The sequence below is a fragment of the Oryctolagus cuniculus genome, chromosome 13 (assembly GCF_051225735.1).
Source record: "Oryctolagus cuniculus isolate XC-2025 breed Fujian yellow rabbit chromosome 13, ASM5122573v1, whole genome shotgun sequence".
Lineage (NCBI taxonomy): Eukaryota > Metazoa > Chordata > Mammalia > Lagomorpha > Leporidae > Oryctolagus > Oryctolagus cuniculus.
Window position 1 is genome coordinate 100,130,449 of NC_142879.1, and position 15,659 is coordinate 100,146,107.

General features: G+C 37.5%; 1 protein-coding gene across 1 annotated transcript in view; it reads left to right on the top strand.

Moving 5' to 3' along the window:
* Positions 1-15,659, top strand: part of LOC149122803 (uncharacterized) — a 104,184-nt gene that overhangs the window by 66,313 nt on the left and 22,212 nt on the right. The window contains exons 15-19 of the mRNA XM_089311845.1: positions 2,030-2,148; positions 4,197-4,425; positions 6,629-6,718; positions 13,942-14,054; positions 14,630-14,795. Of these exons, the coding sequence (XP_089167971.1) occupies positions 2,030-2,148; positions 4,197-4,425; positions 6,629-6,718; positions 13,942-14,054; positions 14,630-14,795 (717 nt within the window). The remainder of the gene's footprint in view (positions 1-2,029; positions 2,149-4,196; positions 4,426-6,628; positions 6,719-13,941; positions 14,055-14,629; positions 14,796-15,659) is intronic.

Sequence of the window (15,659 nt, forward strand, 5' to 3'; positions counted from 1 at the left end):
ACAGCTGCCTCCAGTTCAACCAATAAACAGCAGGACCTGCTCCTGATTGGAGGAGAGCAGCATACTCGGCGTGTGGGTAGCAGAGTTGGGATTGATGGAAGAGGACTATAAAGGAGGAGAGAGACGGCATGCAGGAGGAACACCTGAGGAACATCTGAGCAGCCCCCGAGAGAGCCGGCCGGTGGTGTGCCGCTCCCCCACGGAAGTGGGGAAAGTGGCATGGGGAACCGCCCTTCCATGGAGGTGGAAGGGACGGTAGCCAACCCGGGAAGAACCAGCAGCAAACCCGGGGAGGGCCGAGCAGACAAAAGAACAGCGCAGGGTCCTATGTCGTTCCTCCACGAAGAGGGGGAGCGACATAATGGTGCTGTGACTCGGATAGGAAGCCTAGGCAGGGTTCAGTGTCGCTCCTCCGTGAAGAGGGGGAGCGACAGCAACCCCTATCTTTAGCATTGGTGTTTGTGCCAGTTTTCTATGAGTGTCTAGCAACCTACCTGAGAATCTCTTTGGGAAAGTTGTTTGGCCTAGACGTTAAGATGCTCACATCTCGTATAGCAGAATCTTAGTTTGATTTCTGGCTTTGGCATCCAAGGCCAGCATTCTGCCACTACAGGCCCTGGGAGGCACAGAAGGTGTTTCAAGGTACAGCTCCATGCCACCTACGTGGGACCACTGTAATGAGTTCCGAGTTCCACTCTCCAGGCCTGGCATTGGGAGATTTGGCTAGTGGATGTAGAAGCTACCTTCTGCCACAGACTTTCTGTCCCTCTGCCATAAAAAAGATCACTTATGGGGCTGGTACTGTGGTGCAGTGGGTTAAAGCCCAAAACTGCAGCACCAGCATTCTATATGGGTGCCGGTTTGAGCCCGGGCTACTCTGCTTCCAATCCAGCTCTCTGTTAATGCTCTTTGGGAAATAGCAGAGGACAGTCCAAGGCTGTGGGTCCCTGCATCCATGTGGGAAACCTGGAAGAAGCTCCTGGCTCCTGGCTTCAGATTGACTCAGCTCCAGCTATTGCAGCCATCTGGAGAGTGAACTAGTGGATGGAAGACCTGTCTCTATATATCTCTATCTCTCTGTGTAACTCTGTTTTCCAAATAGATAAAATAAATTTAAAAAATGATTTACTCTCTCAATATATTCTTCTTTCAGAATCTACAATTTAAGCAAGGCATAAACGTCACTCAACTGGGGATGATTTGAAGCTGGGGCTACAACCATCCAAAAGTTGTTTGTCCACCTAATTGCATTGAACTGGGCTTTTGGCTGCGCATTTAACTGCATTTAACTTTGGAAGTCTATGTGATGATGTGCCTTGTTGCTTGGGGTCCTTTATAAATTTTACCAGAAAAATAAAAATGGAAGCTGAATCACATTTTCTGACCTAGCAAAACTCACTCAGCATCAGTGAAATAGTCTAAGTACTAGCAACCGATTATTATGGTCTGCTCATATTCAGGAGAGGGAACTTCATGGAAGAAATGCCAAAGTATTACAGACATGCTACTATAAATCTGAAACATTACTCACTTAGTAAAAGTAATTTGATAATGGCTTTATCTAAAAGAAATTCATTATTCCCAACTCAGTAGCGTTGAAGTCCTATCGAGTTTTTGTTGTTGCTGCTCTGTATGCTCTATTTTGTAAAAAGCTTCTAAAGATGATAAAACAGTATTAGTAAGTCATATTCATTCCCAAAACTATACACATCATGCTCCTAGTGTTTTATGCTATGAGATGTAATTGTCTCAATCCCAAGGAAAAAGTGCAATTTGGAAGATGTACAGTGTTCAATTTTAAGTTGTTAATTTGATTCTAATTTTCTTGTATAATGATATTACATTAGTAGCAACACACAACTGATTCAGTTTTAGTTATAATTGTTTACTTCAGGGGATATGGAAGTTAAATATTTTAATCTTCTTTTTCATATCTTTAAAATATTCCCTGTGTCACTTCGTCAAAATTGGAGGAAATAAATATACAGATAGAAATGATTTGAAAATGTATATTTTAAATTTCCTTTAGTTGCAGACATCGGAACACACCAGAAAGAAAGCTGCTCAGGAAGAATCTGACAAAGAACTGGAGAAACCCAGGCAACTCCACGTACAAGTGGGAGAAACCTTAACCTGCAACCTGAATAAGTAAGTCAAGTCCCAGAATCACAGAAAATAACTGATGTTCATTAATTTGACTCTGAGGCATAGTTTTTAGTGAGACAGTTTCCTGAAATTAGTATGAAGTGAACCTAACTAGACAAAATAATTCTACAAATTAAGGAATAATTTTGAAAAATAAATGCTCTTATTTTTTAGCACAGAAAAATGTACATAAAAGTTAGGTGCATGTGTTTGGGGGAACATGACAACTTAAACCCACAGGGCTGCCTACTGCTACTACTCCCACTACCGCTACTGCTGCTACTTGTGGTGCTTCTGTAAGTCTTGACACAACCTGGCACTTGTTCAGTTATCTTCCCCTGACTGTGATCATTGGTAATACTTCAGGAGGGTGTCTTGAAACCAACTCTTCTTTGCAGTTTTCCTCCTCTTCTTGAGAAAGAAAGACGAATGTGGAAAGGAGGGGAAGTATAACTCACAGGCTGGTTAGCATTCTACCTCGGGCATTCTGGGGGACTATGTCTGTAGAAGACAGAAAGGGCAAGGCCCACCCCCTCTGATGCCTTCCAAACAGTGTTAGGAATGGATTGCCTCTGGAGTGGCTTTAGTTCCTTTGGTAACCAACAACTTTGTCATTCTCTCCTAGAATTTGGTGCTCTGAAATGTCTCAATGTGGGAAAAGCTTATTTTTCCCTCTAGGAAGTTGGTTAAATGTGTGAAATGCACAGGGTTATTGATAGCAAGTGCTTGAAAATGCCTTTGGGAGATGGTGTTTTAAATCTAAACTGATTTACTCAACAGAAATATGTCTCTTCTTTTGCAATGAAAATGGGTGCGACTGGAAAACATTAAGCTTAGTGAAATAAGCCAGTCCCAAAAAGATAAATATCCTGCTTATCTCACATGTGGTAATTTATATAGAATTCCAAAAAAAAAAAAAAAAAGCATAGAGAAGAAGTGAACATCTTGTCATTCAGTTGTTTTTAACTCTTTCTTTATCTTCCTGTGGAACTGTGGTCTCTCTACTTTTTACTTGTTAAATACTATGGTTTCTGGTGAATTAAGCCTGTTATTCTAGAGTGGATTAAATTATGTTTTTGTGGGGGACAGCACTGTGGTGCAGCGGCTTAAACCTAGGGCTGCAGGGCTGGCATCCTATATGGGTGCCGATTCGAGCCCCAGCTGCTCCACTTCCAATTCAGCTCCCTGCTATTGCTCCTGGGAAAGCAGCGGAGGAAGGCCCAAGTCCTTGAGCCCCTACACCCACGTGGAAGACATGGAGGAAGCTTCTGGCTCCTGGCTTTAGATCGGCCCAGCTCTCTCCATTGGGGTTATTTGGGTAATGAACCAGCGGATGGAAGACCTCCCTCTCTCTGTGTCTCTACCACTCTCTGTAATTCTTTGAAATAAATAAAATGAATCTTTTGAAAAACTAAAATTTTGTTTTTGCTAAAAGTGTAAAAAAGTAATGAAGAGAGGAGATGGTTTGTGGGAGAGCAGGAAGGAGTGAAATACATTTATCTCCTTAGAATTTTGCTTATGAAATACATGACATCTGTTCTCTTTACATTAATAAAAAAGGATAAAATATTGTTATAAAATTATAAAATGTTTATATAATTATAAAATTATAAAATATTCAGCATGCACAATATGATGCTTTCACATATTTGTATATAGTTAAATGGTCATTATAAGCAAGAAAATCATCCTGTATCTTAGCTAACACAGCTACCATTTAAATATGAGTATATCAAGTGGCATCAAGGAACTTTAAGTAGAACCTCCCAGAAAGGAGCATTACCTGATTAGCTATATATCATTAATAACCATTTCTCTCCCTCTGCCTTTGTGTGAACCAGTTGTTTACAACCCACTAGAAATATGTTTTGTTAATTTTGAGCAATTTGAAAACATCGGTTGCATACAGTAGGTATGCCCTGACACATTTTTAGTGTTAAAATACTTTTATTAAATGGGACAGTCCATTTATGCTTACAGCCTTTTTAAAGATAAACCATTAGTAAGTGGAAAAAATGACATACTAAGCATTTGTCTTGCAATTTTCACAGGGCGCATGAGGAATTAACAGTGGTCAGAACTGAATTTCTTCAGGAGACAGAGAGGAATGAACCTTTACCCAGCACTAGTACTGTGAGGCCTGCTGTACCGTCATCCAGTGTTGGGAATGTTCGTGGTGATTTAATGTGCAAAGGAAACCATGTCCCACAAAGCAAGTTAAGAATTCCTACCTCACAGCTACAGCTTTCACATAACTGCACACTGGACTGCTCGTACATGGTTAGATATGTTGTCTTTTTTCCTTTGGGTTTTAGATTGATGATATAATCATTTTTGATTTGGCGAAATACTGATTATGACTGAGTGATAAATGCTAATTTTCACAATTGTCTTCATCAGATAGAAAGGAAATAAGTGTATGACTTTTCACTTCATAGAATAAATGGAACCAAATGAGCACATTTTAAATTTCTTAAAAGCTGCATTTATGTTAGCTTTTAGAAACTGAATATCTTTCCCTATAACTAAAGGTATAGTTTGGAATACGTTGGCTTATTTTCCAACTGAATTTGCACTGACTGTGGTTCAAGGCATTTGTTAATGTTTTGTTGCAACATCCAGGTTTTTTTGTTTATTCTTTTTTTAACTTTTATTTAATAAATATAAATTTCCAAAGTACAGCTTATGGATTACAATGTCTTTTTCCCCCTCATAACTTCCCTCCCACCCACTACCCTTCCATCTCCTGCTCCCTCTCCCCTTCCATTCACATCAAGATTCATTTTCAATTCTCTTTATACACAGAACATCAATTTAGTATATATTAAGTAAAGATTTCAACACTTTGCACCCACACAGAAACAAAAAGTGTAAAGTACTGTTTGAGTACTAGTTACAGCATTAATTCACATTGAACAACACATTAAGGACAGAGATTCTACATGAGGAGTAAGTGCACAGTGACTCTTGTTGTTGACTTAACAAATTGACACTCTTGTTTATGGCATCAGTAATCACCCTAGGCTTTGTCATGAGTTGCCAAAGCTATGGAAGCATTTTGAGTTTGACGACTCCGATCTTATTTAGACAAGGTCATAGTCAAAGTGGAAGTTCTCTCCTCCCTTCAGAGAAAGGTACCTCCTTCTTTGATGGCCCATTCTTTCCAGTGGGATCTCACTCGCAGAGATCTTTCTTTCTTTCTTTTTTTTTTTTTTTTTTTGCCAGAGTGTCTTGGGTTTCCATGCCTAAAATACTCTCATGGGCTCTTCAGCCAGATCCAAATGCCTTAAGGGCTGATTCTGAGGCCAGAGTGCTGTTTAGGACATCTGCCATTCTGTGAGTCTGCTGTGTATCCTGCTTCCCATGTTGAATTGTTCTCTCCCTTCTTAATTCTATCAGTTAATATTAGCAGACACTAGTCTTCTTTATGTGATCTTTTTGACTCTTAGACCTATCATTCAATTTTTCTACCTCTTGAATTAGAAATGTGATCCAAACATTTCATCACAAATGGATGCTTTTTAAAGAAATCCAGTATAAGTGCTTTTTTGTGAAGTATGTAAACCTGTAATAATAAAAAGATTAACTTTTTAAGTTTTTTGCAGTTTCTTCCATTAAAAAGGAAAATCCTCATTTGCTAATAATGCATTGCCATGCTAATGCTTGTAAAATATTTCTATAGCTGAGAAATGGCTTATCAGTTTTGTGACTTAAATCAAGATTTTGTTTCCATTTTAGAAATGAAATTATAGTATTTCTATCTTGTTATTGCTTGAATGATTGATAATTTATATGGCAATGAATCATATCTTGAAATAACAATTACCACCAAACTGAATTGACTATTTTCTTCCCACCAAGAATTCTGTACAAAGCTTCACAGTCCCATCTCAAATGAAATGAATTATTTTTATGTTGCTAGGCTTGATTCCAATGAAAAAGATGGTTAAATTATACACTTCTCCTATTAAAGGGGCATGCTCTTGGTCCTCTTTTTCTTACACCCTTGCCAATGATTTAAAGGCAAGCAGCACATCATTTTTTTAGAAAAAAAATTATTTAACAAATGTAAATTTTGAAACTACAACTTTTGGATTATAGCAGTTTTCCCCCCCATAACCACCCTCCCACCTGCAAACCATCCCATCTCCTACTCCCTCTCCCATCCCATTCTTCATTAAGATTCATTTTTAATTATCTTTATATACAGAAGATCAACTTAGTATAAGTAAAGATTTCAACAGATTCACCCACACAGATGCACAAAGAATAAAGAACTGTTTGAAGAATATTTTTACCATTAATTCTCATAGTATAACACATTAAAGACAGGGATGCTACATAAGTAAGTGCACAGTGACTCCTGTGTATCAGGAGTATATCAGGAGACAGAAGACCTCTCTGTCTCTCTAAGTCTTTTAAATAAGTCTTTTAAAGTTTTTAAGTCTTTTAAATAAAAAATGTTAAAAAATTTGTATCCTAGGTTTCACCGGATGATGCAGGATGTTGTTGCATGAATTCCAAAATTGAAATCCAGAATTTGAAGAAGGAATTAAGTGACCTCAGGAGACAAGTATGTTGAAATTTAATGTGTCAATAGAAATACTAAAGTTGATTATATATTGTAAGTTTTTGGATACAGTTTCACAAAACATAACATTTTCTATGTTCATTTTAATTAATTTAGTACGATTCTATTTTAATAATGCATTTAAACTCTCACTTTGCTATTTCCCTTAAAGTTAAATTTAAAAATTTAAAATATTATTTGCCCTTAAGAACTTGAAAATTATGCATTATTCCTCTTGAGCTGGCATATTTTATTTCCTTTGAAACAGTATTTATAGTGATACTTCTTACTGTCATGGTGAAGAAAGCCAGGTTTAATAAGAGTCTCGAGAGTGTTTAAGGAAATGCTGTAGAGACTTTTCATTGCTTATTTTCACTCTTGTGAATGGATACAGAGCTTATGTGTATTTATTTCATAGATTTAATAACTTGTACAGAAAGGCCATTATACTCTGCTCCAAAATATTTTCAGCTACTATAAGATCTATCTCAAATATAGACACTTGCTTCATTTTCCTTTAACTTCTTCATATAACAAAAGGATAGACCTATTCAAATCAACTGTGGTGTACACTCATGAGAATTAAAATTATCTGGATGATGACACTGGACTTTAGTGCATCAATTTATTGAGATAGAAAGGGGCTTACTAACATTCAAGTCTAATGTATACTCTGAAAAAAATGTTGGGCCAGCATTATGATGCAACAGGTTAAGCCATGGATAGTCACTCCAGCATCCCATGTTGGAGTGCCCATTTGCTCAGCTTCCTTCTTTTTTTTTTTTTTTTTTTTTTGACAGGCAGAGTGGACAGTGAGAGAGAGAGACAGAGAGAAAGGTCTTCCTTTGCCATTGGTTCACCCTCCAATGGCCGCCGCGGCCGGTGTGCTGTGGCTGGTGCACCGCACTGATCCGAAGCCAGGAGCCAGGTGCTTCTCCTGGTCTCCCATGCAGATGCAAGGCCCAAGCACTTGGGCCATCCTCCACTGCACTCCCTGGCCACCGCAGAGAGCTGGCCTGGAAGAGGAGCAACCAGGACAGAATCTGGCGCCCCGACCGGGACTAGAACCCGGTGTGCTGGCACCGCAAGGTGGAGGATTAGCCTAGTGAGCCGTGGCGCCGGCCTCAGCTTCCCTCTAATCTACCTAGGAAGGCAGCAGATGATGGCTCCAGTGCTACCCATTTGGGAGACCTGGATGGAGTTTGTGACTCCTGGGTTCAATCTGGTCCAGCCCTGCCTGTCACAACCATGTTGGGAGTGAACGAGCAGATGGAAGATCTGTTTTCCCTTTCACTTTTTTGTTCTGCATTTTAGGTGCATTTATTTTAAAAACACGTTGGTTTAAAAAGTTTTACACCAAAATAACTTCTCTCTTGAACTCATTTTCCCATACAGTTATTACAGCACCCTCAAATATTTCACATACAATAAATTTCACATGTTTAAACTAATAAAATTCAATGTCCGATACTGTATTCCCAACATTGTATGACCATTACCACTGTAAACTTAGGCATATTTTTCACCATCAAAATAAGCCTTGTATAAGTTATCAATAACCACTTCAGTCCCTCTGTCTTCTCTAGTCCTAGGCAATCACTTTCTTCAGGTCTCTACAGATTTACCTGTTCTTGACAGTTCTTATAGATAGGGTGCTACAGTATATTTTTCTTGGTAACTGGCTTCTAGCAGGTAGCATAATAATTTCACAGTTGATTCATGTTGTGGCATGTATCAGAACTTCTTTCTATTTATTGTCAAATAATTTTTATTTTTTTAATTTATTTATTTGAGAGGTAGAGTTACAGACAGTGAGAAGGAGAGACAAAGATCTTCCTTCTGTTGCTTCATTCCCCATATTACATTCAACAGGAATGTATACATGAACAGAAGGAGGTGAATTGAAACATGTGGTGATATTTTTCAAAGTACAGATTACACCCTAATAAACTCATTGTTAAATTGAAAATATCCTCAGTGAAAAATGCACTTAATACACCTAGTCTTGCCAACATCCTCGCTTGTGATTGTGGTTGAGTGGGAGCTGTTTAACTGCTGCTGTTCAGTGTCATGGGAGAGCAGTGTCTGCATATCCCCAACTTGGGAAATGCTCCAAATTCAGAGTGTGTGTCCTAGAGAATGTGTATCACTTGTGCACAGTCATAAACATGAAAAATCAGAAGTCAGACTATCACAAGTATAGGCTATCACAAGTCTGTTATAGGCTGAGTGTACCTTGGAATTAAATGTTCCAGCTATGATTTAACAATAAAATTATAAAGGAGTGACAAAAATATCTTATAAGGTAGAGGTGAAACATTTTCAGTAGCAACTGGCTGACACCCTCAAAGATAATATCAGAGATTTACTGGAGCTCATAGTTCATTATTACCCTCTGTAAAAAGATGAGACAAAGGATGTAAGAACAAATGAAGTAAAATCAAAGATAAGCCCATAAGATATTCAACATGTGGAAGAGAAATTCTGTAGCTGGATAAAGAATGTAACTTTTTATATGTGAATTTCAATAAATACAGCTTTTTAAAATTTTCTGTATCATTGCAGTACACTTTTGTCATTACAGTGAATTTATTTCTTAAATTTCTGACATTCACTTGGCCCTTCTTGTAATTTCACTCTTTTTAAAATAATGCCCCTAGGAAAATTGAGGATTACATAGCATTTCTCATGGAAGTTGAGAGACATTTTGTTGTGTTAACAATATTGTAATATTATATTCCTATGGCTATGTGGAAACAAAACCTATTAAATCACAGAATAAAATGTAATAAAATGCTCCAAAAATTTTCTATTTTTTGAATGTATACCTAGCCTATGTATCTTTATTTCATATATTTCAGAATAAATTCTATAGAACAAATTCTATAGAAACTCCATTATACTCTTAGACAAAATTCATATGTTTTGATTAATTTACAATCTATTGGAAAAATTTGTCATACATGTTAGGCTATTCATGTATTCATATACAGATGTAAGTACATCTGAACTAGAGAATTGTCTAGATCTTGCCACTATACTTTTTAAAATCAATGTGTTGAGATACAAGGGAGCTTCCTAAATGTACACTATGAAAAATATGCATTGGTTTAAAAAAGTTGCATGAAAATGAACTTATCTGTTAAGTCCATTATTTCCACAAACCTTTTAATGTAACCTCATATATTTTAAATAAGTTCATCCATTTAATTTAATAAAATTCACTGACCCTTAGGATATTTCCCAGAGTTATATGACCATCACAACTATCAACTTTAGCACATGCTTAGCAACCTAGAAAGAAACCTTATACCAGTTACCCATCGCCAATCAACTCCTCTATCTTCCCTAGTCCTGGGCAATCAAATTTTTCTCAGGTCTCCAAGGAGACATTTCATATAAATAGGGTCCTACAGTATGTAGTTCTTTATGACTGGCTTCTTGTATTTAGGTATTTTCTGGGTTCACCATGTTGTAGCTTGTGTTAGTACTTTTTTATTGTCAAATATTCTTGTATTATATAGTGCAATACTGTTCTGTTGTATAAATTATCCAGTTCATCAGTGGATTAACATTTAGGTGGTTTCTACTTTTTGACTATTATTAATGCTGCTTTGAGCATTCATTTGCGAGTAATTTTGTGAGAATTAGTGTTTTCCTCCTTGCCATTGGATTCTATCCATCTCTGGCTTAACTGTACCTGTTTGCCATCTCTCCACTGTTCTTTGTGCTGTCCACTCTTCCTTTTAGTTTCTGTTCATCTAACCTTGTTTATGCAGATCGAGGCCCAAATTTCCCTTTTTTTCAGTAAGCTTTTCATTCTGTGACATTTTTATCTCTTACAGGCATAACTGTTTCCAGTACTTGTCAGCTACTTTGTACATAGCAATGTAACCCTTAGTTTTACATAGCATTTTGTTTTTTTCATAGGAGATAATCTTCTCTAAATAGAAATGTAACTCAGAGGAAAATATCTGATGTGCATGTCACTTTTCCTTGTATATATTGAAGATAGTTTAGAAGACATTAAAATAAATACTTTATGCTGTATTAAAATGTATTTGTGAGACTTTGGCATATATTTTTCATATAAGTATTAGAAAATGCAATATAAAGTCAGTACTGTATTCATAGTACATTTTGTATATCTCTTTATCCATTGATAGATATTCTAGTTATATCTATCCTTTTGGGTACTCCAAATATATGTTATCTGAAAACTGGTGTGTGGCTATCTTTTGGTGTCCTTGCTTATATTGTTAATGTCTTTTACACTGCCATGAAAGTTGAGTAATGATACATGTATGATTCTGAATTCCAACTGTAATCCTAACTCTTCAGTGAGCCCTTGAGAATGAGTTATTTTGAGACTATAAATTTAATTCCTCATCAAGAATGGATACTAAATTATTGTGGAAACTTTATTTTCACCATGGAATATACTTCCTCTGGATTTTTGTTTTTTATTTTTTGATAGAGTGGACAGTGAGAGAGAGAGAGACATAGAGAAAGGTCTTCCTTTGCCGTTGGTTCACCCTCCAATGGCTGCCGCGGCCAGCGCGCTGCGGCCAGTGCACCGCGCTGATCCAATGGCAGGAGCCAGGTGCTTCTCCTATCTCCCATGGGGTGCAGGGCTTAAGTACTTGGGCCATCCTCCACTGCACTCCCTGGCCACAGCAGAGAGCTGGCCTGGAAGAGGGGCAACCGGGACAGAATCTGGTGCCCCGACCGGGACTAGAGCCCGGTGTGCCGGCTCCGCAAGGCGGAGTATTAGCCTAGTGAGCTGCGGCGCCGGCCTTCTCTGGATTTTTAAAAGGAAATAGTTGTAAGAAAAAAGATAAAAATGACTACTATGACATGGTTTTGCAGAGTGACATAGTGCTACCACGACTGCATGTATAAAAACAAGCTTTTCCCCTACTGTGATCATCAACCTTTACACAGGCGTACTTTATTCAGTTCATATCAGTGTACAATGGCTATTAAGCTTGTTCATAATTCTTGAGGTATTTTCTGTAAATTCTTGTAGAAATGACTTAGGAATATGGCATAGAATTATTAGTCACTTTCAAGGGTACCCTCTCTGTCAAAAGTATAATAATCAATGGCATTTGACCAACTCAATAGCAACTAATTTTCCAGAAGGTTCTCATCTCACGAATGGAGGTTCTCATCTACCAGAGAGTAATTGGGTTGATATATTTTATGGACACAACTTGGAAGAGAATAATTGGATTGGGAAATAGAGATATCTGACTCATGCCTCCAAATAATATAGTTAGGTTTATGTCTGAAGAGAATCTCAACAGACTGCTAAAGTTGTATCTATGGCAGAGGGGATTCCAACGAAAATGGAAGTGACCCATAATTTGATGCCTGTGAAAAGTCTTGCATTAGAAAAGAATTTCAACATGAAGTATGCTGGTCAACATCCTAACATATCTAGTATCAATATTAGAAACCAACACTAGGATCAAAGACACACCCTTTAGAATCATTAGCAAATGTACTAGACTGGTAGTCTGCAAAGGTAATCCCCATCAGGTAACGGTTTGTGTGGGTATAGTTGAAGATTTAACCTATGAGAAATGAAAGAGAAGTAAGAAATGACCTGAGCTATGAAGTGAGGCCTAGGAGTATAGATTAAGCAACTTCAGGTGAAGCATTGAGACTTAAGGAACTTTTGAGACAGACTTAGAAATGGAATACGAAGAGTGGTTGAGTAGAATCCAGCAGTTATTGTATTTAGAAGTGAAGTGGGCTTATAGGAGCCAAGAGAAAGGTCTAATCACTAATTGCTACTGCTGCTGTGGATGAAAGCAGTGGAAAAACTAAACAAAGCATCCTGGATATGTCTCAAAAATATTGCATTGAATTATACCCTTGGAAAACATATTTAGGGCCAGGGAGTTGCACAGTCATCTATGTGACCCCACAATTATCTGTGTATCAGGCCATGCATTCACATAGGACAGTACAGAAAAAAAAAAAAAAAACCAGAATCAAACATGGTAAATGCTGGTATTTTATAGAAAAGGTAAACTTTGTTTAAAGTTAGGTCATTAATGTCAAAGGAAAAAAAAAGAAGCTTCTAAACACGGTTAAGAAATGATCTTGTTTATCTCATCCTGAAATCAGGTGAAGATGAAATATGTAGTAAGAATCAAATGTGAATTTTTCCAAAAATCCTATTAGTAGCATATGATTTAATTAAACCTTGAATATCTTGAATATTCAAGTTTTTGGACAAAAGTTTCTAGGGAATCTTTATAATGTAAAATATAACCACTCTTTCAAAAATAGCTGTTTATGGGCCAGCTACATTGCACAGTAATTAATCCTCTGCGTGCGGCACTGGCATCCCATATGGGTGCTGGTTCTAGTCCTGGCTGCCCCTCTTCCAATCCAGCTCTCTGCTATAGCCTGGGAAAGCAGCAGAAGATGGCCCACGTGCTTCTGCCTCTGCATGCACATGGGAGACCTGGAAGAAGCACCTGGCTCCTGGCTTTGGATTGGCACAGCTCTGGTCATTGTGTCCATCTGGGGAGTGAACCAATGGAAGGCCTTTCTCTCTTGTCTCTCCCTCTCACTGTCTGTAACTCTACCTCTCAATTAAATAAATAAAATAATCTTTAAAAAATTTTTAAAAAATAAAAAGTTGCTGTTAAAAATAATTCATTAACAGTATTTGGGTTTTTTAAACTCTGTATTTGTTTTTCATTTTTACTAGAAAGACAGCAAGAGAGGGACAAGGTGAGGATGAGAGAGGGGGTGAGAAAGAGATCTTTCATTTATGGGTCCACTACTGAAATACCTACAGTAGCCTAGAGCTGGAGCCCAGAATTCAATCCAGTTCTACCATGTAGGTGCAGGATCCAAGCACTTGAGACATCATTTGCTGTTTCACTGAGTGTTCATTAGCAGGAATCTAGATTAGAATCCAAGTTGGCCAAACTCCATGCAGACATTCTGATTTGGGTTGCAGAAATCTCTAGTAGCATCATAGCCACCGTACCTCTATCTTTAATGAATGAATTTTGATAATTTGAAATCCACAAAAGATAGTGTTGAAAGTGTAAGTCAACCTGAACTCTTTTTTGGGAAGTCATTATTTTTGAAATCTGATTATTATCTGATTTTATAGAATATTACTCATTAACTCATGGGGAATAATACTATTAGAAAGAAGTCTATATTTTAAAAAATAATTTTCACATTTTCTTAAGTCTAAAGATGAACAGCAACACATAATGCTGCTTGCTGAGTTAAATCAAGCTCTGCAGGACAAACTGGATGAAGAGATGAAGAAAAGTGGTGATTTAGGAGACAAGATAACTCAGTAAGATTTTAGTATTTCAGGTTATATCAATTATTCTTTAATTAACTTATCTATAGTTTGACTATGTTAAAGCCTAAATACACATTTTCTTATGTTTTCATAATTGAACTGTACCCTGCAAAAGTTTACTTCTGAAACTCACAGAACCATCTGGAACCTTTTATATTTTTTGAATCCCAAAATATAACATTTTCTGTTTCATGATTTCATAAACAGTAATAACAATGCCCTGGCACATAATGTCAACTGAATTCTTCTTAATGTATCTTCAGCTTCTTTTTCTGGAGATACATTTGCTGTCTTTGATAATATTTCCATTTTTGGTAACGATCTTCTCTTAAACATCCAAATATTCAAATATTTAAAATATATCAGCATCATTCTTTCATAAAATTAAAATTTATATTTTTAGCTATAAAATATTTCATGAGATGTGCTAATTTTCTTTGCATATCCCTCCACATGTATATACTGTATGCATTTAACTGTTTTAAATATATATGTGTACCTATTGCTTGTATATGAACATATATACATATTATATTTGAAACATAAAAATATATGACCTCTTCCAGGCCTGCTCTCTGCTGTGGTCCAGGAGTGCAGTGGAGGAAGGCCCAAGTGCTTGGGCCCTGCACCCCATGGGAGACCAGGAGAAGCACCTGGCTCCTGCCTTCGGATCAGCGTGGTGCGCCGGCCGCAGCGCTCCAGCCGCAGCAGCCATTGGAGGGTGAACCAACGGTAAAGGAAGACCTTTCTCTCTGTCTCTCTCTCTCACTGTCCACTCTGCCTGTCAAAAAAAAGAGAAAACAAACTTCCAAGGTCAGAGGAGTCCTTTAATTCTTACCTCTCTCTATTTTTATTGCAAACTAGAAACTACTGGATTTTCTAATACAACCCTCTGGAAAAATGGAGCCTCCTGTGATTTTATTGGAGTTCATCCTATTAGACAATAAATATTCAGAAATACTGCCTTTTGAAAATTTGATTTTACCTGAGACGAAGAAGTTAGGGGAGAAGAGTGTGTGAGTGAGAGCAAGATAAAGAGCACACAAAACATTCCCATTCACTGGTTTACTCCTAAAATAACCAGATCTCATGTGAGGCCAAAGCTAAGAGCTGGGAACTCAAGCCGGGGGTCCCATGTGATTTATAGGAACCCAATTACTTGAGCCATCCCTGCTTCCTTCCAGTGCCTACATTGGCAGAATGGTAGACTCAGGAGCAATAGGCAAGTAAAAAACAAAAGCACTCTGATGCCCAGTCCCACAAATCTTTTTGACATAATCTCTTCACCTTGGGCTTCCAGAAGAGCCAGAATAGGACATATTGTGAATGTTCTTTAACTCCTAAGACCCATACGGTGATTTGAGGCACCACCTAAAGTTTTTCTGAAGTTTTATTGTCCATTGTACAGTCATCATCTTTGCTTCATCTCTGGATCCTGTTTGCCTAGCAACACTCTGGATTTGATTTTATTCCAGAAACCACCTTTAATTTTACTTTTTTTTCACAATTGCATGGTGATTTGTTATGTGGAGATGCTGTAATTCACATATATGGATTTAGATACTTGAACCCAATAAGTCATAGCTCCTTTAAATT